At 39.3% G+C, this 23,710-nt stretch overlaps 1 protein-coding gene across 9 annotated transcripts in view; it reads right to left on the bottom strand.

Annotated features, from left to right (window-relative positions):
- Positions 1–23,710, bottom strand: part of LOC126183366 (uncharacterized) — a 505,494-nt gene that overhangs the window by 278,075 nt on the left and 203,709 nt on the right. For all 9 annotated transcript variants that reach the window (XM_049925289.1, XM_049925286.1, XM_049925287.1 and 6 more), the window contains exons 9-10: positions 22,966–23,061; positions 18,494–18,589 (exon numbers count right to left, since the gene is read on the bottom strand). In XM_049925289.1, the coding sequence (XP_049781246.1) occupies positions 18,494–18,589; positions 22,966–23,061 (192 nt within the window). The remainder of the gene's footprint in view (positions 1–18,493; positions 18,590–22,965; positions 23,062–23,710) is intronic.

The raw sequence follows: 23,710 nt of genomic DNA, 5'->3' as shown, positions 1-23,710 counted from the left end.
AGTACCAGCATGACACTAAATGGAAGTAATAAAATAAATTTATGTCTAATATTCTCTAGATTATATATATTTAACTGATTGTACTGTACTGTGTCTTTTAATTAGGTATTGATATTTAGATTATCTTAGTGTGATTCTGATAATGGCGTTTATTTTGTAAGTAGAGCAGAAGTATTGTACTTCAGTGATAATAACTGTCAATTTACAATGCAAACAATTATTCCGAATGTACACTGACTCATGCTGTTGCTTAACATTTTATACATTTAACGAACAATCTGATAATTTTGCAAAAATTTTAACATTTAAATCAGGATTGGTTGAGGTATAACTTAGTTTTGATGAAGATGCTTTGGGACATTTTTATTTTGATTTTGCATTGAGAAGTATAATTTTGTGTATTATAATAGTTTTGTTTGATTGAAAGTTGAGGAAATGATCTTTTTTACCCATTGTTGTGCTACATGGTTTCATCAGATTCAGTATAATTCACTGACAAAAAAAAGGGTGGGAGTGGAGCAGGGTGATGAAAATTCTGCCAATCCCCACTCCCTCTCACACACACGTACACATGCACACACAAATGAATATGAATTTATTTGTAATTTTCATACTGCATAACTGTTTAGTTAAGAATTATTACCATATTGGCTGTTCTCTGGTGAAACTAATTTTACATATATGGTATATAATTACCAAATGAAATTCCTCTGAAAAGAAATGTGATACTGGAAACACGAATCAAGTTAACATTCAACCTATTTTATTTCATGATGCTGATGTGATTTTATTTTAAAAGATTTGCTGATACATTTTACTGTACTGTGTACGCAGGTATGGTGACAAAATCCAGATACACAAGTTGCACTTTTATCTATTCTACAGAGAGAACTTTGCATCTGTAATTGTTATGCCCATACCTACTATGGTGGTGTTGCATTCTTATTAGGAGCAGAACTACATGCCATCCTTTTGACACTTCTATGTGTATCATAACATGCCTTAAGCATACAATGTAATTTTTTGCGATGTCTTTTAATAATGCCAAAATGGACAAAATTACAGTATAACCCCCCCCCCCCCCATTTAAATCCTCAGAATGAATATTTTTAGATTGTTAAGATATTTCTTATCAGTTCCTTCCCATTTTCTGCTTACAGTGTTAATTTGCAACTGCTTTCGTGTTATCTTAATTACTCGCCATTCACATCTGATGATACAATGATAATGGGGGGAAAACAATGAAGTATTTGAAACTTCCTGGCACATTAAAACTGTGTGCTAGACTGAGACTCGAACAAAGTACCTTTGCCTTTTGTAGGCAAATGCTCTACTGACTACTACCCTAGCATGACCCACATTCCGTTCTCACAGCTTTACTTCTGGCAGTACCTCGTCTCCTACCTCCTCACTGTTGGAAGTAAAGCTGTGAGGATAGGTCATGACTCATGCTTGGGTAGCTCAGTCAGTAGAGCTCTTGCCTGCGGAAGGCAGAGGTCCCGAGTTCAAGTCTCAGTCTGGCAAACAGTTTTAATCTGCCAGGAAGTTTCATATTGGCGCACACACCACTGCAGAGTGAAAATTTAATTCTTGATACATCCTCCAGGCTGTGACTAAGCCATGCCTCCGCAATATCCTTTCTTCCAGGTGTGATGGTCCTGCAAAATTTCACAGGAGAGCTTCTGTTTAAGTTTGGAAGGGAGGAGATGAGGTAGTGTCCGAAGTAAAGCTGCAAGGACAGGTCATGAATTGTGATTGGGTAGCTCAGTCAGTGGAGCAAAAAGCAAAAGTGCCCAAGTTAGAGTCTCAGTCTGGCATGCATTCTTAACTTGCCAGGAAGTTTCATATCAGCACACACACCACTGCAGAGTGAAAATTTCATTCTAGAATGATGTACTTGTAACTGTCATAAAATGATGGTAGCAAGGCACTGGCTTCCAAGTAGTGTTTACAAGAATTACGCAGTTAACTTTCTTGAGCTCTGGACTCAGTAGTTCTGAAGCAGCAGAGGCCATTAAAAGTCAGAACAATTCATGCCACTAGCGCTTTGTCTCCTAATACTGCTAACCTAACAATAGCTATATTGTGTGTAGTGTTCTTCATATTTACATCATTGAATGAATTTGGACTGAACGTCAGCGTTAGTTCAAATGAATGCAAACTGGCAGAGATTACAAACTGTCACAGATGTGGTATCTATTATGAAAAATGTATGCACTATATGGGAATTGCTGGTATAATGTTTTGCAGAAAAATCCAATAACTTTGATTTGTAGTTGCAGGGAGACGTTATCACGTGGTGTATGGTGTATTTTTCTTTTCCAGAAAATGTAGTTATTTCTGAGATTGTGATTAGGTTGGAACCTAACAGCACAGCTTAAATAGCTGAGACAAACACACAGCACAAATATTTAAATATCATCATAACTGTCATACACTTTTGGCATTTCTATCAGAATATGACCCGATTTACATGCGCTGGCTGTGTTGGGACCTGACAGCACAGATAAAATTTAACTGCACATTCCACTCTGTATCATAGCCTACAGACATACACATGAGCTTCAAAAAGTAATTACACATATCGTCCCACATTAAGGCCTTTATGCAATGAGAGTGGCACATTGTCAGAAGATAGTACACTTTTCGGTGTCCTGATGTCACAACTCTGCCATGGTACGGATAACAGATGCAGCACAGTGTATGAGTGACATGATGTGGAAACTGGAAAAGTACTCCAGGGCTGAAGTACATAGGTCAGTGTATTTCATGTGGGGGGGAATCAAAATTCGCAATGAAATTCTGGCAGTATGCGGATCAAATACAATGTCATGTCCAATCATAGTGAAATGGCACCAACAATTTGGCTGAGGCCATACAGATGTGGGTGATGCCAATCCACCATAGAGTCCACATCTTGCAACATTTGTTTTCCATCTTTCTGGCAAGCTGAAGGAACATATGGGGAAAGAGATTTTTCAATGATAAGGATATTCACACATCAGTTCTTGAATGGTTTCATGACTAAGGAGCAGATTTCTATCATTAAAGTACTGAACTACCGATAGGAAGTTTCGTCTGTTGTTCACAGAGACTTGGTGACTATGTCAAAAAACAGAGTTGTGTATCCGTGTCGCTCTGAAGCGCTGAAGTTACTTGGCCTGGCATGCTAATTTTTAATTTACTTTGGAGTCCCTTCATATATTTCATTACTCCATCACATATCAACAAATGTTGTGATGACATTAACGGAATGCAATAGGTCTGCCAGTTTGTGTAATCACTAAATATCACCTGTTGACACCTGCTATAATGTATCTGGCATACTTTCTTTAAAAAATAATTTTTGGTGTTTGATGTAGCAAGTTTTATGTTTTTAAGTTAGATATATTTGTCTACTTGTCTACAGTTTGGTGTCATCTGTATAATATATTTTTATGAACAAGTAAACCAGCCAGAAAAAAAATCCCCTTAAGCAATTGAAACAAACTATAATTCTAAATTTTTCATAACTTAGTATGAACTACCGATGTGTTCACACAATGTAAAACTTATCTAAGACCAAATGTTTCAAATTACCTTGCTATGAGTCAAGTTCGAGGTTGTTAACTGTGGAGTGCATGAGGCGAGTGATGTCAGCAGCAAAGGTAGCCTCGTGTTCTATCTGGCAAAGTACACACTTGTCATTTTGGAGCATGTGGCTTGATGATGTTGAGTGTGCAATTGTCACAGAGGTTTCTGACATTTTTGACATGTTCATTATTGTATGATCTGCAAGTAAATGTGACTAGCATGTCTCTAGAAAGGTAATGCTTCACCCTGGCACCATAAAGTGATGTTTCTGTTAATTCTGCCCTCGCTTAACTGGAGTGAGTGGACTGTATTAGTTCACTCTAATGTAATGTAACTTACTGTTTGATGAACTGGCCATTAGTAATGAGGTTATGCCACAGTGAATGAAGTTTTCATTGTATGTGAATGGGTACAATCAAGCAGAATCAGTTATTGTTCAAACTGACGTCCTTAATATGCTTTTGTGTCTTGTGTCTAATACTGAAGTTTCAGATAAACCTTTGCGTAGTGGTTAATTTTAATGTTAACGATATACACTCCTGGAAATGGAAAAAAGAACACATTGACACCGGTGTGTCAGACCCACCATACTTGCTCCGGACACTGCGAGAGGGCTGTACAAGCAATGATCACACGCACGGCACAGCGGACACACCAGGAACCGCGGTGTTGGCCGTCGAATGGCGCTAGCTGCGCAGCATTTGTGCACCACCGCCGTCAGTGTCAGCCAGTTTGCCGTGGCATACGGAGCTCCATCGCAGTCTTTAACACTGGTAGCATGCCGCGACAGCGTGGACGTGAACCGTATGTGCAGTTGACGGACTTTGAGCGAGGGCGTATAGTGGGAATGCGGGAGGCCGGGTGGACGCACCGCCAAATTGCTCAACACGTGGGGCGTGAGGTCTCCACAGTACATCGATGTTGTCGCCAGTGGTCGGCGGAAGGTGCATGTGCCCGTCGACCTGGGACCGGACCGCAGCGACGCACGGATGCACGCCAAGACCGTAGGATCCTACGCAGTGCCGTAGGGGACCGCACTGCCACTTCCCAGCAAATTAGGGACACTGTTGCTCCTGGGGTATCGGCGAGGACCATTCGCAACCGTCTCCATGAAGCTGGGCTACGGTCCCGCACACCGTTAGGCCGTCTTCCGGTCACGCCCCAACATCGTGCAGCCCGCCTCCAGTGGTGTCGCGACAGGCGTGAATGGAGGGACGAATGGAGACGTGTCGTCTTCAGCGATGAGAGTCGCTTCTGCCTTGGTGCCAATGATGGTCGTATGCGTGTTTGGCGCCGTGCAGGTGAGCGCCACAATCAGGACTGCATACGACCGAGGCACACAGGGCCAACACCCGGCATCATGGTGTGGGTAGCGATCTCCTACACTGGCCGTACACCACTGGTGATCGTCGAGGGGACACTGAATAGTGCACGGTACATCCAAACCGTCATCGAACCCATCGTTCTACCATTCCTAGACCGGCAAGGGAACTTTCTGTTCCAACAGGACAATGCACGTCCGCATGTATCCCGTGCCACCCAACGTGCTCTAGAAGGTGTAAGTCAACTACCCTGGCCAGCAAGATCTCCGGATCTGTCCCCCATTGAGCATGTTTGGGACTGGATGAAGCGTCGTCTCACGCGGTCTGCACGTCCAGCACGAACGCTGGTCCAACTGAGGCGCCAGGTGGAAATGGCATGGCAAGCCGTTCCACAGGACTACATCCAGCATCTCTACGATCGTCTCCATGGGAGAATAGCAGCCTGCATTGCTGCGAAAGGTGGATATACACTGTACTAGTGCCGACATTGTGCACGCTCTGTTGCCTGTGTCTATGTGCCTGTGGTTCTGTCAGTGTGATCATGTGATGTATCTGACCCCAGGAATGTGTCAATAAAGTTTCCCCTTCCTGGGACAATGAATTCACGGTGTTCTTATTTCAATTTCCAGGAGTGTATTTACATCATTTTGATGTAAACTATATATTTATATAATGATTTTTCAGCTAAAATTATGTTGCAACCAGTCCGCATGACCAGTGGAACCTGGTGGATGTTTAACAGCAGCCAGATTTGAGCAATATCGTCTGCGATCCAAACCTGGAATCATCAAAGTTCTTCATCTAAACAAAAGCTACCTTTCTTAAATGTTTGAGTTTTAAAAGATTGGGTTATGTAACGGTCAGCACCATAATTCATTGGTTGCTACCAGTAAGCTATATTTTAAAAATGCTCTGATTTTTAAGCTCTGTTTTTTAAAGTTTGTGAAACTACTTTTAAATTCCTAAGTGCTTTGTGAGCACTATTTTGGATTTGTTAATGCCTTTAATCTTGTCTCTCTTTACTAGACATTTTGTAACATCACTCAAGCTAAATTTCTAGAACAAAATGTGTTTTGCAGATAAGCTCAAAAAGCAATAGTCAAGTTGTAATAATCTGTTACACATAACAAAGGTGGTTGTTTAAATAAATGCAACAATTATTGCAATTTGTAACTCAATCAATCACTCCCAGCCTTCCACCCTACTGTCCAGTACCACCACACTACACACATAGAGATCAAAATGTGCAGTTTTATTGCTTGTGAGCGTAAATTCCATTAAGTAAGTGTCACAACTTCGTATCACGTCTAAAACGAGATGGATCAAGTACACATAAACAGATGTGTATCAGTCTTCTTTCTGTTTACAAGTTCAAGCTTTAAAAAACAATTATTTTCTTCCAAATGATAATAAACTGTTTCTTGTTATTCACATTACCCACAACAATTCTGGCTTAAGGAGATAGGTAACAATGAGATCATTGTACGTTTTCTGAAAATCTTTAGAGATCCTGTTCTGGCACTTCTCAAACCCCAGATCAATCTTCTTTTGTTACGAGATGCAGGCACGGAGGCAACGTTCACCTACAGCAGCCTGAAGGTGACATGCACCTTTAACAGAAAAAATAAATGACCTTAACACTCCTGAATTTGGTAAAGCTGGTTTGAGGAACATTCCACAGATACAAATGTGGTGAATTAATGAGAGCCATTTTGCCAATTTTTGGAGTTGCCACACCCGTCCTGTTTTCTTCTTCTTCTTCTTCTTCTTCTTCCTCCTCCTCCTGCTGCTGCTCCTACTATCATACTAATAAGTCTCTCTTCATCTCTTACTCCCATCAACACCTCCATATTTTATTCTTGTCATATCATATTCACCAACATTTTCTGTCAAATAACACAATAATGAAACATCCCGGATGGAATACGAACAATAGAATGAGTAAATGTAAGCATTTACCGTAAGACTAAGGTATTGAGCAATGGACATGCACAGCAACCAGAAGTTTACAGTTGTAGCTTTTCACATTTGAGACACGCAGTTTGTATGTCCATTTGCTCTGAAGGGGTCCATAAGCTGAAAATGCTACAACAATCAATTTTTTGTTGACATGACAATCCACTAGTCAGCACTTCAACAACATGGGGAATGATTCTCTTCACTCATTCCATTCTGACTTCTATAATCAGGTAAGCTGAGTCAATCATGTGGCAGGCAAAGGAAGCACCACAAATGGAGGTTCTTCGTCCTTCACTAATAGTTAAACTGTTAGTTCAACATGTAACTGAGATCCAGTCAATGCCTGCACAACCACAAAGATGACTAAAGATCATGACCACACTATTAGGCATCAAAACATTGTCATTTACATTGCAACATCATATGAAATAAATTGGAATCAGGACATTCGACAGCAGTTCTGTTAGCAATAAAAAATAAAATGCGTTTGTTATAAATACATGCTGCCTATGCATAGAGTCTATTAGTTTCACCCTCAATATTCCTTTTATAATTATTCCTTGATATTTTGCTAGAAACACATCAAAAGTAATTATAAAAGGAAATGACTTAACATATTAATCTTCACTAAATTCAAAAACTGCTGAGACACATGAAAGTAGTTAGTGAGACAGGCTATTGCTTGTGTATTATAGTGGTATACACAATTTCCAGAGGGGCAGTATTTTTATTCAAGTCTCAGTAATACTCATAATGAAAATACCAATATTATGAAAGGTACAAAAGGAGAAATCTTTCAGAAAGTTATTAATGCAAGTGCCTTCAGCACCTTACTGACAAGCTTATCTAGACACATGGACCAGTGGATTCCCAATTCAAAGCTGCAGTTTCAGGGGCTTAATTATGTAAAAAATGTGAAACAAAGGCAGAAAAAGAGGAGGAGTAAAGTATGTGTAAATAAATAAATTAAAGCGAAGGTTTGTGTGATTGTACTTAGTGTGGGGTTACACAGAAGCTTACAGACCATTGCCATAATTATTAGGATATAATCTTACTTCATCTGCTGTGCCAAGTGTGTTTGGCCTTTATGACAGCCACTATTTAATCTGAAATCTAATATTTGTACATATATCTTTCCAAAATTCAATTGTTATTATGTGTTGGGACACTGTTTAATATTTAAATATGGCTAATATGAGTTTTATAATGCAACAATGAATAGCCTAAATGTTAGCAATGTAATTTTGGTCAAAAATGGTTTTATAACAGTTGTTAATCACAATGGGAAATTGATAATTATTGTTTTATGTTATGCCCTAGAAAACAGTAAACATAAAAATAACAATATTTCTGGAAATTACAGACTATTATTTCTTTTTCAGTCTTTGGTAAAGGAGGAAATATTAAGGTATAATGTGTGGAGCTGTAACATTTTCAGGGCAAAACTTTGGGTGGTCAAAGGGAGATTAATGTCATTTCTTTTAAAACTATACATATATTTCATTTAAGACTTTAGTGTATACTGACAAAACTTCCACTTGATATGCTGCACAGTTTGCTTTAAAGAATATCATCAGACTGACAAAACAGATCTCTCTTACAAACAATGTCCTCACACACTGTAACAGTGGGAAGGCATCTTTCACTCAGCTGTTTCCTTTTTCACAATTTTCCACAGAAATAGAATGTATTTCCCATGTTGGTCAGTTAAATACACATATCACTCACAAAAAGATGTATACCAAGAAGTCTCCAAATTGAGGGTTTTGCTAGCTCATACTTGCTTCAGTGTGCCAAGCACAGGAATGATGTGCCCGAGTTCAAATGCTCACAGCAAGCCTGCTGCGGCCAAATGGCACACTGGGGGGTGGGATGAGGCAGCCTGGTCTGGTACCCTAGTTACTAAGTGCTTTAACTGTAGTAGCTCTATATCTGTAGCCCAGTGTCACTTCTGATATTCCTAGCACCTGGCGGAGCTATTACTCAGATCAATTTATTTATACCGTACATATATATCCCCACATGGTAGTGTCTAAAGGTGACATAATTGTGTTCTATAAGAGGAAACAAGATGGTTGTGGACAACAGAATTTTGGAAGCAGTTACAAGTTTCACAGAAAAATGAAGAAACTATCAGCTTTTGGTATGATGGTTGAACCTGAGCTGAAACATCCCCTTCCTGCTGTTTACAATGTACTTTGTTTTATTAATTCAAATTTACATGCTACATTCTGTCAGTACTGGTATTAATGTTACCACTTGAGAAATTAAAAATACATCACAAGAAAAGTATTTTAAAAACTCCTCAATTAAACATTGTTTCAGCAATGTGATTGTTAATAAACTTTCCATGTTTTTTTTGTTCGCAGTCTACATATCTGCCGTACACGAGAAGGAATTCACATTTATGGCCTCAGAACTACTGGACATCACATTTGGCCACATTTCAGTGTCGCGTAGCCCTATTGTAGGATGATGCAGAATGTTGGGGGCATCCAAACTGTGAACTGACACCTACAAACTGCTGACATCAAACATGATATCCTACACCTAGTACTAATGTAAGTGGGCATAGCTCTCTGGCACACACTGCTATACCATTTTCAGTGACAGCATCTTTCAATGAAGTTGGTATTGCTACGAAATTACACGATGGTGGGTTCTGTAGACATGTGCCTTCAGATGAGTCATAATGGAACTGAAAGAGATGACAGTACAACACCTGTGCTGCTAAAGTGCACATAGCCAAGCTAACTTCCATCCTGTGGAAAAGGAAACACTGCTATGACCATCATATTTTGTACTCAAGACATATTCTTTGGAATCTAGCTTCACTCTCACATATAAGCTCAAATTAATGCACCATGATCCTGCAGCAAGTGGCCGAGCAGCAATCAGATAGGTAGAATACTGAGTCCTTCAAGCATGGGCCACCTCAGTTGTTGCTTGTTCCCCCATGGGCTCTGCTGCTAAGGCACCTCCTAGTGTATCCAACACAATGGATCCATCCTCACAGCAAGGTGAGTGGTGGGTGGTAATGCATTAACATCACTTGAGGCACAGGACCAATGTGGGAACTGTCCATCTGGCTTCGTCCATTCACCCTGTGAGTGGACATGTGGCCGCTGCGTCAGCAGACTCTGAGCAGGCAAACAGGGGTAGGAGTTTACTAATTGTCAGGAGCTTCAACATTAGGTGCATTATGGAACCCTTCAGACCAACGCATTCAGGGATGGACTGTCTGCCAGAGAGCCTCCTCATACAAGATGTGGAGGTGGTCCTGCAAGTTGTGGCTCATATCAGCACCAAAAACATCTGTCACATGGATTTTGATGCCATCCTCATTTCATTCAGGCAGCTGACTGAGATGGTGAAGGCTGCTGGCGTCGCACATGGGGTGCAAGCAGATGTCACAATTTGCTGCACTGTTCTCAGAGTTGATTGGGGACCTTTGGTTTGTTTAGAGTCAAGTGGGGGGTCTCAACCAAAGATTTGATCAACTCTGTGATGGTCTCGGTTGCAGATTTTTAGACCTGTGTTATTGGGTGGGAACTTGTGGGGATTCCCATGATAGGTCTGGGATTCATTGCACAATGGAAGCAGCTACTCAGATAGTAGAGCACTTGTGGAATGCACATGATGTTTTTAAGCTAGGCTCATGCTCCAAATAGGAAGTATTAAGTATCAATGTCCTTATGGTTTGTTGAGAATAATTATTTTTGCAGAAAGATGGCTGAAGTTATAGGTGATGAACACTTGCCAGTCAATATGCAAGAGGGAAGTCAGACTGTATTCAAAGTAAAAACACTTTGACTGTCAAAAATTTAGCAGTAAACTATTGAAGTATTTGTAACAAAGACCCCAAGTGTACTGCCCTCCAGGAAAGTTCTTGCACTCAATTTATTCTTGGGAGCAAGAGCTAGCTGAAACCCAAAGTGGAAAGCCCTGAGATGTTTAACAAGTCATGAAATGTACATCATAAAGACAGATTAAACACCTTAGGGGAGGAGTGTTTGTTGGATTTGAAAAAGCTATTTTCTCTATTGAGGTTGAATTTGAATGTGACTGTGGAGTTATTTGGTTATGTATACTAGATGTAGATGAAATCAAGTTAATTACTGGGTGTTTTTACTGGCCACTCAATTCTTACCCAGACCATGCAATGCTATCTGACAGACTGTTGTGCAAAGTACTTTTGAACACATCTTCTGAAAACTGTCTTGAGCAGCTAGTTCAGCAGCACACACGCAATGGAAATATCTTAGACCCTGTAGCTACAAATATGCTTGGCCTTATTGACATCAGTGTGGAAATGGGGTTAGAGACCATGATGTCATTATAGCAACTATGGTTATGAAAGTTAATACATCAGTCAAGAAGGCTAGGAGAGTGTTTCTGCTAGAAAGGGTAGATAAGCAGCCTTACCATGCCACTTAGGCAGTGAATTGACATCAGTTAGTTCCAGTATGATAGACGTAGAGGAATTATGGTCAAAGTTTAAGCAGACTGTACATCATGGTCTGGAGAGTTGTGTGTCTATAGTAGGGTGCAGGTAAGACAACGGCTGAATGAAGTGTTCTGCACAGAGATAGAGATAGATAGAGAGAGAGAGAGAGAGAGAGAGAGAGAATGCTTGCAACATTGCCAGTTTACACTGCCAGCACTGCACTGTCTGGCATTAGCTGAGTGGTAAGCAGTCACATGTCTAGCAATGTTGTTATTTATAAGAATCTCACCATTCCAATGGATATGTTATGTACCTATACTTTAAGTTCACATTTCAGTCATACATTTACATTCGTGATCTCCTCGGGAGGTATAAGTAGGGGGAAGCAATATATTCGATACCTCATCCAGAAACGCACCCTCTCGAAACCTGGCGAGCAAGCTACACCGCGATGCAGAGCGCCTCTCTTGCAGAGTCTGCCACTTCAGTTTGCTAAACATCTCCGTAACGCCATCAAGCTTACCAAATAACCCTGTGACGAAACGCGCTGCTCTTCTTTGGATCTTCTCTATCTCCTCCGTCAACCCGATCTGGTACGGATCCCACACTGATGAGCAATACTCAAGTATAGGTCGAACGAGTGTTTTGTAAGCCACCTCCTTTGTTGATGGACTACATTTTCTAAGGACTCTCCCAATGAATCTCAACCTGGTACCCGCCTTACCAACAATTAATTTTATACGATCATTCCACTTCAAATCGTTCCGCACGCATACTCCCAGATATTTTACAGAAGTAACTGCTACTAGTGTTTGTTCCGCTGTCATATAATCATACAATAAAGGATCCTTCTTTCTATGTATTCGCAATACATTACACTTGTCTATGTTAAGCACATGTAGCACATTTCGAAATAATGCAAACTGTTGATCATAAACTTGTGATTTATATATTCAGGTCAACCTAATGAACTACTCATCTAACTAATCTTGTACTTTCACAGTTAGTCAAATCGTTTCAAGATAAAAAAAAGAAGACTGATTTTTTTTGAAATGTCAGAAACTATTTTCAGGTACTTAGAATAGCTACTAACAATCACTATTTCCCTCTACACAAATAAAATATAAAACTGCATAATCATTGTTTCAAAGATGCATTCTCAGCTACTAATAACTAATAACAGAGATCCAACTGCCACACAGAAAAGGTGGTAATGAGTTAAGTACTTACCAACTACAAGCCAATTAATCAACACCACCTTCTTCGCAGTCAGACTGCGATGAATCTGACTCATGGAGGTTTATTATGAAAGGCTCAATAATGCAGTCCCCACTGATCTCTTGTTGATAGTCCTCAGCCTGTAATTTTTCTGCGTGCCTTACACAGTCCAACCATGCAGAAATCATGATGTTCTCAATTATTGCATACATAAGGCTCTCAATATCTGCAGTTTTAAAGGTATTGTTCTTTTCTGTGATGTAAGCTTTCAACTGCACCCACACCATCTCGATGGGATTGTAATGGTAGTGGTACAGTGGTACTCTAATTATTTGGTGCCCATATTGTTTAGCTATCTTGTCTATCTCATAGGTATGGTAAGCTTGCTTATTTGCATTGAAAAGCAGCATCAGTTCTGCTCTGGTTCGTGATATATCATGAGGGATGTTATTACTTGATAACCAAATGACAACATCTGACTTCATGGTATGGGTACTAGGGACTTTGTTGAGTTGTGTTGAGTAGACACTGGCATTGTCCGTCACAATAACTGAATTTGGACACAGATATGGCCATAACTGTTTTGTAAACCATTGTCTGAATACACTGTACATCATCTTGCTTACTTTCAGCAATAAATCATGTGTCCACTGACCCTGCATGTACACTAATAAGTCAACTACTCTTACCTATTTGAACTTTAAGACCACCAAACCCATTGCTCATTTTCCAGCACATTGATCTTGTGTGGTTTTGGTTCACATACATTTTATCTATATAACAAATGTGAGATGTCCCACTGTCTCGAATCTCCTGCATTCTTCTTAAAAATACAGTCCTTGAAGCTACAATATCACTCTTCTCCATAGAGAATTTTCTCCCATTGTTCATCTTATGATATTCAAAGCCCATTTCCTTTAACATCCGTGGCATTGTCCATCAACTGTCATTAAAATCCAATTTGTCTTTCATTCAGGAAACTAAATTGTCTGCAGTCAGGTATTCGCCTTTTGAATACATATCAAATATTGTCCGAAGTAAAATATTACTAGAACAATTGTCCACATCACCTACTTCCCTGGCGATTTAAAAGATGCTGACTCATTGGCTGTGATAGATGCATTCATTTCACTGGAGATACAATGCACAGTTCACAGTCCCACACAGCATGCCTCAGCTGTTTTCACCTGGCTGCTGGCAACGCTAGAGTGACAACCCTGTGGTGATAAGTTGTCTGCTTTGGCTTCACTTTCGAAGAAGTTGTACAATCGGAATACTATAGCTCTTACTTGCTTGTGTAGTGCTTGCCTCTTTCCTGATCCATCAGCCATAACTAACACTTTGCAGACAATATAATCATCCACACATGTACACTGGAGAAGAAATCACCACTACACATTTAAAGCATGCACAACAACGCATAAAACTAACTGAAGAGGGGGAATGACGCTACTGTTTGGGGTGTCACATAGTACACTGACCCTTGCTACTGCGCATCACACCATCACCTGCTGTCTTAGCTCCACACAGCTATAGTAGGTGGATTAAGGATGGAAAAGACCCGCCATGGTTTAGTAACGAAATTCAGAAAATGCTGAGGAAGCAGAGGCTGTTGCACTCTCAGTTCAAAAGAGAATGCACAAATGCCAATGAGCAGAGGTTAGTAGAGATTTGTGTGTCTGTGAAAAGATCTATGCACAAAGTATACAACAACTACCACCATCACATCTTAGCAGAAGATCTGGCAGACAACTATTATGTAAAATCACTAAGCAGGTCTAAGGTTTCCATCCAGTCCCTTGTTGGCTAGTCTGGTATGGCAGTTGAAGATAGCAACACAAAAGCCGAAGCTTTAAATTTCATGTTCAAAAATTGTTCACACAGGAGAATCACATGAACATACCATCATTTGACTATCGAACAGACTCCCATATGGACAACGTAGTACTAAGCATCCCTGGCATAGAGAAGCAACTGAAAGATTTGAATGCAAATAGTCACCACATCCAGATGGAATACCAATTCAGTTTTACAAAGAGTGCTCTACAGCACTGGCCCCTTACCTAGCTTGCATTTACAGTAAATCTTTCTGCCGGTGCAAAGTCCCAAGCGACTGAAAAAAGTGTAAGTAACACATGTATATAAGAAGGGTGAAAGAACAGACCCACAAAATTACAGACCAATATCACTAACATTGGGTAGCTGTAGAATCCTTGAACACATTCTCAGTTTGACTATAATAAATTTTCTTGAGACCAAGAATCTTATACACATGAATCAGCCATCTATTAGAAAGCATCATTCATGCAAAACTCAACTTGCCCTTTTCTCACATGATTCTACTGCAAACTATGGATGAAGAGCAACAGGCAGATTCCATATTTCTAGATTTCCGGCAATCATTTGACAAAGGTAAGAGCATATGGAATAGCATTAGAGACAAGGATATCATCAGGAAAAAGGATATCATCAGGAAAACCACAGGAAAATGTGGTAGGACTGCTAGAGTTCTCTATGTACATAAACAATTTCATGGGCAAGGTGGGGGGCATTCTGCATTTGTTTGTTGATGATGGTATGGTGTATGGTAACATGTTGAAGTTGAGTGACTGTAGGATGATACAGAGTGACTTAAGACAAAATTTCTAGTTGTTGTCATGAATGGTAGCTAGCTCTAAATGTAGCATTAGCAGTGTCCTGCTTGACACAGTCACGTCGTTTAAATATTTGGGCGTAACATTGCACAGTGATATGAAATGGAACAAGCACGTGAGGACAGTGCTAGGGAAGGCAAACGGTCAACTTCAGTTTACTGGAAGAATTTTAGGAAAGTGTGGTTCATCTGTAAAGAAGATCACATATAGGATGCTGGTGCGACCTATTCTTGAGTACTGCTCAAGTGTTCAGGACCTGTACCAGGTCGGATTAGAGAAACACATCAAAGCAACTCAAAGGCACGCTGCTAGATTTGTTATCGGTAGGGAATTCCTGGAGGGAAGGAGATGTTCTTTTCAAGAAACACTATTGAGAAAATTTAGAGAACCAGCATTTGAATTTGACTGCCGAACAATCTTACTGACACCAACATAAATTGCACATAAGAACCACGAAGATAAGATATGAGAAGTCAGGTCTTATACGAAGGCATATAGGCAGTCATTTCTCCCTTGCAGAACAGAAAAGGTAATGACTAGTAGCGGTACAGGGTACCCTCAGCCATGTGCTGTATGCTGGCTTGCAGAGTATCTATGTGCATGTAGATGTGGATGCCTGAACAACCACGAGTGAAGGCAAATGCAGTTGTTCCCTACACACAAAACGCCAGCTGCAGATCTCTAATGTATACACCATTTCTGTAAAGTGATAGAGAAATGAGTCTTACAGTTCTCATCTGTCTGACTTAGAAAGTTTACAGCAGTTCTCTAGTGTCACCAAAGTTTGTCAATGAAAAATCAAAATTTTGTTATCTAATACTAAAAAAGCTGTTAATACAAATAATACCCAAAACTGTGGTGGTTTCTCAATCTGATTATGTCTATTTTGTCATTGTATGCTAGATAAAACAAAATAGGCCTTTCTAATATTGCAGCAATTCTGTAACACACACCAAATAAGCGAGACTGTTTTGGCACAAATGATCATTTTTATAACACGACAGAATATAATTCACAAAGTACCAATATCAAATGCCTATTATGCATACTAGAAGCAAAAAGCTTTATGTTAGGAAACAGTTTCACATTTCATTCATACACACCAGCTTTTCAAGCATGAGATCAAAAAGTAGTATTACGAAATTTTTATATAAATTTGGAATCGTCTTATTCTTCCATAATTTGTGTGATGTCCCCGTTTCTTCTGCTTCCTCATTCTAACAATCTTGTCATCACCAATTCTGTAGCTATTCCTGCCATTGTCAAAATTTGTTCACTGATTAACTTCACTGACCCGGCCAGAATCACTGGTTTAGTTACCCCGCAGTTAATATGCAGTTAGGCATTGTTACATATTCGTACAAAACTTTTCTGTGTTACTTCCAAAATAGAACTTAAGCGGCTGCTAACCAGGGACTGTACAACTAGTCCTTAGTAGTGTAGTGATCTGGCCAAAAATTTTCTGTCCAAATTTAATTTTCTTGGATACGACAAGAAGATAATACGTAATCTTTCTCACTTGTTATTCCTGTAGTCATTTATTTCCATTCTGGTACACTCAATCTATGGATTTCGCTAGTAATTATAACAATGCTGATCATTTGGAAACCCAATCAACCACATAATACAACAGCGATTGGCATTCATCCGTTCAGCTTTACTCCGCTCAGCTCGTATAGCCCCATCCCCTTTTATCTGTGGAAAGTTTATTTCTAGATGTGACGAGGATTCTCCTGACAGAGACAACACGTACACTATGCACGCATTCAAAAATCAACTTATGATTCATTCAGAAATGAACTTAAAACGAGTTCAAAAATGTTCAAAAACCAACAAGGATGCATTTCAAGATCATATAAATGATCGATAGATCAATGTGCGCTGGATGCTAGGCGCTTTGTGAAACAAGTTTTTTTTCCTCGAGAATTTGAATTTGGTGCCCCCCTTTCCCCGGTAGCATCTAGCTGCTTGCCGCAACTGCTTGCATATCCAACAGCTACTTTCCTGTAGCCAGAAGGGGGAGAATCTACAACTCAAACGCAACTCAACAGCGCATGTGCATGAGCCCGCTCGTAACTGCTAACACAAATCAAATGTAAACAGTCGTGACTTCATGCTCATCAGAGGGAATTTGTTGTTATGAAGTATTGCATAGTCTTCCTAAAGCCTTTGAAACATTTGCTGTTGGCAGACGCTTGCCAATCGAGGCCTATGCCAGTGGCCTCTGGGTACCCCAGAGCCAGAATGCAGTTCCCAAAGTGATCCTCCAGGACATCAAAAACTCTCCTGCTTCGATGGGGTTGAGCTCTGTGTTACATGAACCACAACTTGTTGAAACCAGGGTCACTTTGGATAATGGGGAATAAATCATCTTCCAAAACCTTCACAAACCGTTCAGCAGTCACCGTGCCATCAAGGACTATCACACACTGCTAACTACACAGTCACCCGTTGAAGGGGTTCTCACTCCCCCAAATGTGCCAATTTTGCTTACTGATGAATCCATTCAAATACAAATGGAAATGGCTGACTCCAAGAAGTCGCAGGCGCATGTGCCCCATGCCCAACATAGCAGTTGGGACATACTAACGCAAACTGCTCAGAAGTTATGATGATTTTATTTCATATAGCTCAATAATTGTCACCCTGTAAGTCTTTATTGCAATATGCTTTATGCTATCCATTGATTTCTGTAATTGTGTCATTTTCAAATGAGTGCCTTGTAATTCATTGTGGTTACATGTCAGACAGCATTGTTCAGCAGTTTTCTGGTTCGGCTAGACAAGCATGGGCATTTGGGACAAAGGCTTCTGACATCTAATGACTGTGGTGCATGGTGAGAACACAAGAGGGAGAATCATATGGAAAATGTGGAAAGGGTACTGTCTATACTCGCATGTCCCTGCATTAGTTTCAGGTTTCTATAGCATAATTTGTATGTACAATTGAGCAGAACTGCCTTTTCCTCTTTCTGTGTGCGTAAATGCCAGTATCTTTTGCCCAGAGCCTCAATTATTTTAAACAGTATATAATTATCCAGAAAGCAATGTATGATACTTGTCTGACAAATTTAATAAAATACTTCCTAGTACACACACACACACATTCCTACACAGATGCAATACAAAAACTATAATGATTTAGGTACAGAAATTAGGACATATATACATCAGCAATTTGCTTTTTTTGTGCAGAATTACTGAATGGAACAAGACAGGGAACAAGTATTCTTATCAAGTTCCCTCCAACACACACTCCATGGCAGCTTTCTTAGTACATAAGGAATCAGCCAAGGATACATAAACAATTAGAGTACTCACCTCAACATTAACTTTATCAGTGGCCATAACTGCTTTAATATTTTCTTTTGTATCAATGTCAGCAGCAGCATCAATGTTTACTGGGCAATCAGAGTCCTAAAATAATACAGAGTGTCTTATAAACAACATACCAAAATGTAAATACGGCAATGGAAAGTCCTTAATGGAATATAAATATGAAAGGAATAAAGGTAACAGCTCACCATATAGTTGAGGCACTGAGTGGTCAATGGAGACATAAACACAATTGAGACATCTTTCCCAGTCTCCCTTTTTCTCCATTCCATCTCCTCCCCTCAATCTAATCGTCCACATCAATGCACACTGAGCCCAATTCCCTCTGCCTGTGGCCAGAAGGAGCTCATTGGTACTATATTCTAATCACTTGTGCCTGCTACCTCTGCTTCCCAACCAGCATAAACCCTTCCTCCAACCCTCCCTCTCATCACCTCCATCTCCTCATTGCCCATACTATCCAACACAACCCCACACCTCAGTCGAGATATAGACCAGTCACAATGTAGTCAGTCAAGTCAATGTAGCCATGCAGAGGTGTATGCATAGGACGACAACTCATTCAAAAGCTAGAAATATTCCCAGTCTTGTTAAAGTGCCTATCAATGATTCAATGCCTCAATTATATGGTGAGTTGTTTTACGTATAGCTTACATGATTTATATCAAAATGGAAAATGTACAATTACAATAAATGTAGCCATCTTAAATCATCTTCACATGGACAACTGAAAGCAATTAAGGAAAAAGAAACAACCAAATGTACAAATCAGGTACATCAACAAAACAGAATAGATTTACATTACAATTATTAAAAGTTTTCTTCACATTCACATACAAATTGCAACACAAATTTGGGGCCACATCTACTGAAAAGCTTGAAGCATGTTGTCATCTTCTGGGGGGCCACACAGTAAAAGTGTAATTACTGCTGATGTCCCTGTAGGCTGGAAACTTGTGTATTCACAAGTTCTAACAGTATGATTTATATATGAAGCCACTGTGGACTATAACTACTATCTGCTTGTGTTGTTTATTTCTATAATCCCATCTGTGTCCTTTCATCTATATATGACAATGTTGTCAAAGAAAATAGATAAACCAAACATAAAATTAAAAGCAAACAGGTAACTGATTTTAATTATAACTAGGTGGAATTTCTCAAGGTGAGCTGTACTTGTAACTCCATTAGTACTGGCACTGTAGTTCTGAGAATAAAAGTATTAAACTGCAGCATTAAAACAGGTAAGCAGAGGCAACTGAGCAGATGGATTGCAAGAATGGCTGGGGATGGAGAATGGAGGCTTGGACAGCACAGAACACACATTCAAAACAGGACCCACAGAAAAATGCCAATATGTTCTTAACTATAATGCCATGCATCTTTTAAAATATGCAGCAGTAAGAACATATACCAATTTATCATGATTATTTATCCATTCAACAAGCACAAGCAGAGTGGAATCAGAAGCTGAGAATGAAATACTAAGTCAGTTCATTGCCTCACTACTTAGTGAAGCAATTTGCATGTGATAAATCTAAATTTATCTCGCTCACCACTTCTAAAAACATGATATACAGGCCTATGTAAGATGAACAAGTGGTACAAAACACGCAAACCACCTGTACATTGGAAAGCTGTGTAGGTCTAGTTAGAAAACAGTTTTTCCATTTTCTCTGTCACTGAAGTGAACCTACTTGTCTTGTCAACAGCCGATGAGATTCGTCTGACATTTTCTTTCCTGCCAATAATAAGAAAAGTTTTTCAATGTAGTCAATGTCCACAAGAGCCAAACAGCATTCTTCTAGGCTCTGTAACTCTACACACAAAATATAGATGTAACTCACATCTATTTATGTTTTATTTATCAGACAGATATTTAACAAATATGCAGCAGAAATGACCAATAAAACTGTGGACAATTTGCACCTAACAGTAATTGAATGAACCATATAATAATGACTCAAAAATAACCAGATTAGGAAACCGTGTTTATGAATACAATACTTCAAAATGATGAACTACATACACTAGGGGTGTCTGTCCCTCACCAACTATTTTACCCACAGCAAAGATACTAGGTGTATATGAGCTCAATGAATGTTCATGATATCAGTTACTCTGGTAGCACATTTCTTTGTTCACTGAAAAACAGAAGTTCTCCTCTTTTGCAAATGGTATTGCTGTGTGTTGTTGATTTGTAAATATTCACTCAAAATAGGTTTCAGTGACACACTGCAATAAAATGCCACTGGAATGCAAAACATAGCTCTACAAACAGAATAGGAGCAGGACTGAACCAATGGCCACCCACCACAAGCAGTATGCCATCATTTGGAACTTATGGAGTCTTTTGACAGAATACTCTCTTCAATACTTCCTTAATAAAGAGGGTTCTCAAATTGAGATCTAACATATCCATTAGAAAACTGGAGCAATGATCTATCAGCTCTTCAAGCACATCTGCTGGGGCACTTCCCTATTTTCAGTGATTTATTACCCTTAGTTTTATTTTACTCAAGTGCAATAAGCACAATATCTTACTTTCAAAACCAATAGTAACTGTGGAAATAATAATTTGATAAAATTTAGAATAGCATCCCCCATACACAGTTTCAATAGGCAAAAAATGAGGAACCGTTTATAAAAATGATTAAAAATAATTTTCTTTGTAGATAACTTACTGCCATTTTTTCTACCCTTTCTTTAGGGCTTTGCACAGCCATGAAGATGACTACACACCATGACCACACTATTAGACAGCAAAGCACTGTCATTTACATGGTGAGATATTATGAAATAAATTGGAATCAGGACATTGCCAGCAATTCTGTTAACAATAAACAGGAACACACCACTTATGTGTACACACTAGCAGTTTCACCACCAATATTACTTTCACATTTAATATGTGACATTCTGCTGGAGATACATGAAAAGTCATTATACAAAGGAACAACTTTGTGCTGTAACAACTTACCAAATTAGTCTTCACTAAATTCATAAACAAGCTGCTCAGATGTAGTAAAGAAAATAGTGAGACAGGCTAACTTGTGTATTATAGTTGTGTTCCCAGAGGGGCAGCATTTTCATCCAGGTCTCAGTAACAAAATGAAAATGTCAGTATTACAAAAGGTACAAAAGAAAAAAATCTATCAGTGAATTATTAACCCCAGGAATACCAACGCATTTTTCGTAATGCACATTACCAAGTGGGGGTACTTTATACCCATCCTTAAATTAAAAAAATCGTTATTTGTTCCTAACTTGCATCAACGTCATACTTTTTAACACATAATGATATGTAAGTGGGAGTAAAGCAGCTGGATATATCTTTTAGCCCACTCTTAGAAATAACAACATGCTTTCACTAATGTGTACTACCAACGGGAGAGTACTTTTTCATTCCCATTTGTGAAAAAAATTTCTGAAATGCAAATTTTGTTAACTGTTGTTGACTTTTACTCTCAACATACTATTTAAATAGATACTGATGTGTCAGTAAGGCCCAGAGCCTGAAAGTACTGAATGTGACATTCATTGGGTAAGTGACATCTGCTCTTACAACTTAAATTTTCGGGTTCAGTTTAAGAGAAAAATTTGAAACATTTGTGGAATCTAGAAGAAAAAATCATTAAAAACAATAATACTTTTTCAAAATTTTAAAATATGAAGTAACTGACTAGACTGCAATGTTTTCAAAAGCTGAGCACCAATTGACCAGTAAGTCGCAATGCACTCAAAGAACACACAAGCGCACACTGTAAGCAAACATAACAACATCGTACCTAGCCTCTAAGTAGGCTGAATGGCATGAATAAAAGTCAGTGTGGAAACTTTTCAAAATACAGTATCTTGTTAATGACGCATGCTAGAATACTGCAACAAACACCGCTGACATTTTAATTTACCCTACTTTTGATCTGTTACTGTTAATAGGCATTTTTCCATTTAAAAAATTGTATGTATGCAAAAGAAATACACTTTCTAAACATTATTACAATCTGTTTATTGGCTAACAAAGAAGTAACTGACTACCAATCCAGTATGTGAAAACCACACATCAATGGCATTTTCCATTTCCACAACGTTTACAGTGCAAGTTTTAGGTGACTCACCCTGTATAATTATCTAGTAGGCAATGTATAATACAGACAGAAAGAGAGAGACAGACAGACAGACAGGTACGATTGCATATGAAGTGAACAGAGATCTTTACTGGGGTGATGTGCACAAGTGAGTGCACTCGTGCTCTCCTCCTCCCCCCCCCCCCCCCCCCCCCCCCCACACACACACCAGTAACTAACTTTCTTTTTTCTTTTGTGCAGAATTGCTAAATGGAACAACATGGGGAACACGTTTTCTTAGTCTCAAGTTACCTCCTAAACACATTCCATGTCAGCTTTATTAGTACATAGAAAATCTGCAAAGGATACATCAACAATTTGAACACTTACCTCATCATTAACTTCATCAGTGGCCACAACTGCATCAATATATTCTTTTATATCAATGTCAGCAGCAGGATCAGTGTTTTCTGGGCAACCAGCATCCTAAAAGGACACACAGTATTTTATAAACAACACATAAAAAGACAAATATAGTAATGGAAAGTCCTTGGTGGAACATAGATAATGAAAGAAACGAATGTAACAGCTCACCATGTAGCTGAAACACTGAGTAGTCAATGGGGGTATAAACAAGATTGAGACCTTCTCCCCGAAGTCTTCCTCCATTTCATCTCCTCCTCCCGACTCACACTTTCACATTAATGTGCACTGAAGTACAATTCAACCCTGCCTGTGGTGAGAAGTAGGTCACTGGTGCTACGTTCCAATTCCCTGTGCCTGCTACGTCTGCCTTCCAGCTGTCTGCAACCCTTCCTCCAGCCCTCCCTCCCATTCATCACCTCCTTTACCCACTCTCTATCCAACACACGTCGTTGTCTTAGTCGAGCTACAGTGTAGTCACAATGTAGGTAGCTATACCATTGTAGTCATGCAGGTGTATGTGCATAAGTAAATGTATGTGTGTGTGTGTGTGTGTGTGTGTGTGTGTGTGTGTGTAGCTTGGAAAAATGACTAAGCCCAATATGCTCAGTCTCATTTATGTGCTTATCAAGGTGAACTGTTATATTTATTCCTTACATAATTTATAGCAAAATAGAAAATGTACTAATACAATAACTGCAGCCATTTTAAA

Source organism: Schistocerca cancellata, chromosome 4 (genome assembly GCF_023864275.1).
Source record: "Schistocerca cancellata isolate TAMUIC-IGC-003103 chromosome 4, iqSchCanc2.1, whole genome shotgun sequence".
Lineage (NCBI taxonomy): Eukaryota > Metazoa > Arthropoda > Insecta > Orthoptera > Acrididae > Schistocerca > Schistocerca cancellata.
Note: the sequence above shows the minus strand (reverse complement) of the source record. Positions and strands in the feature narration are given on the sequence as shown.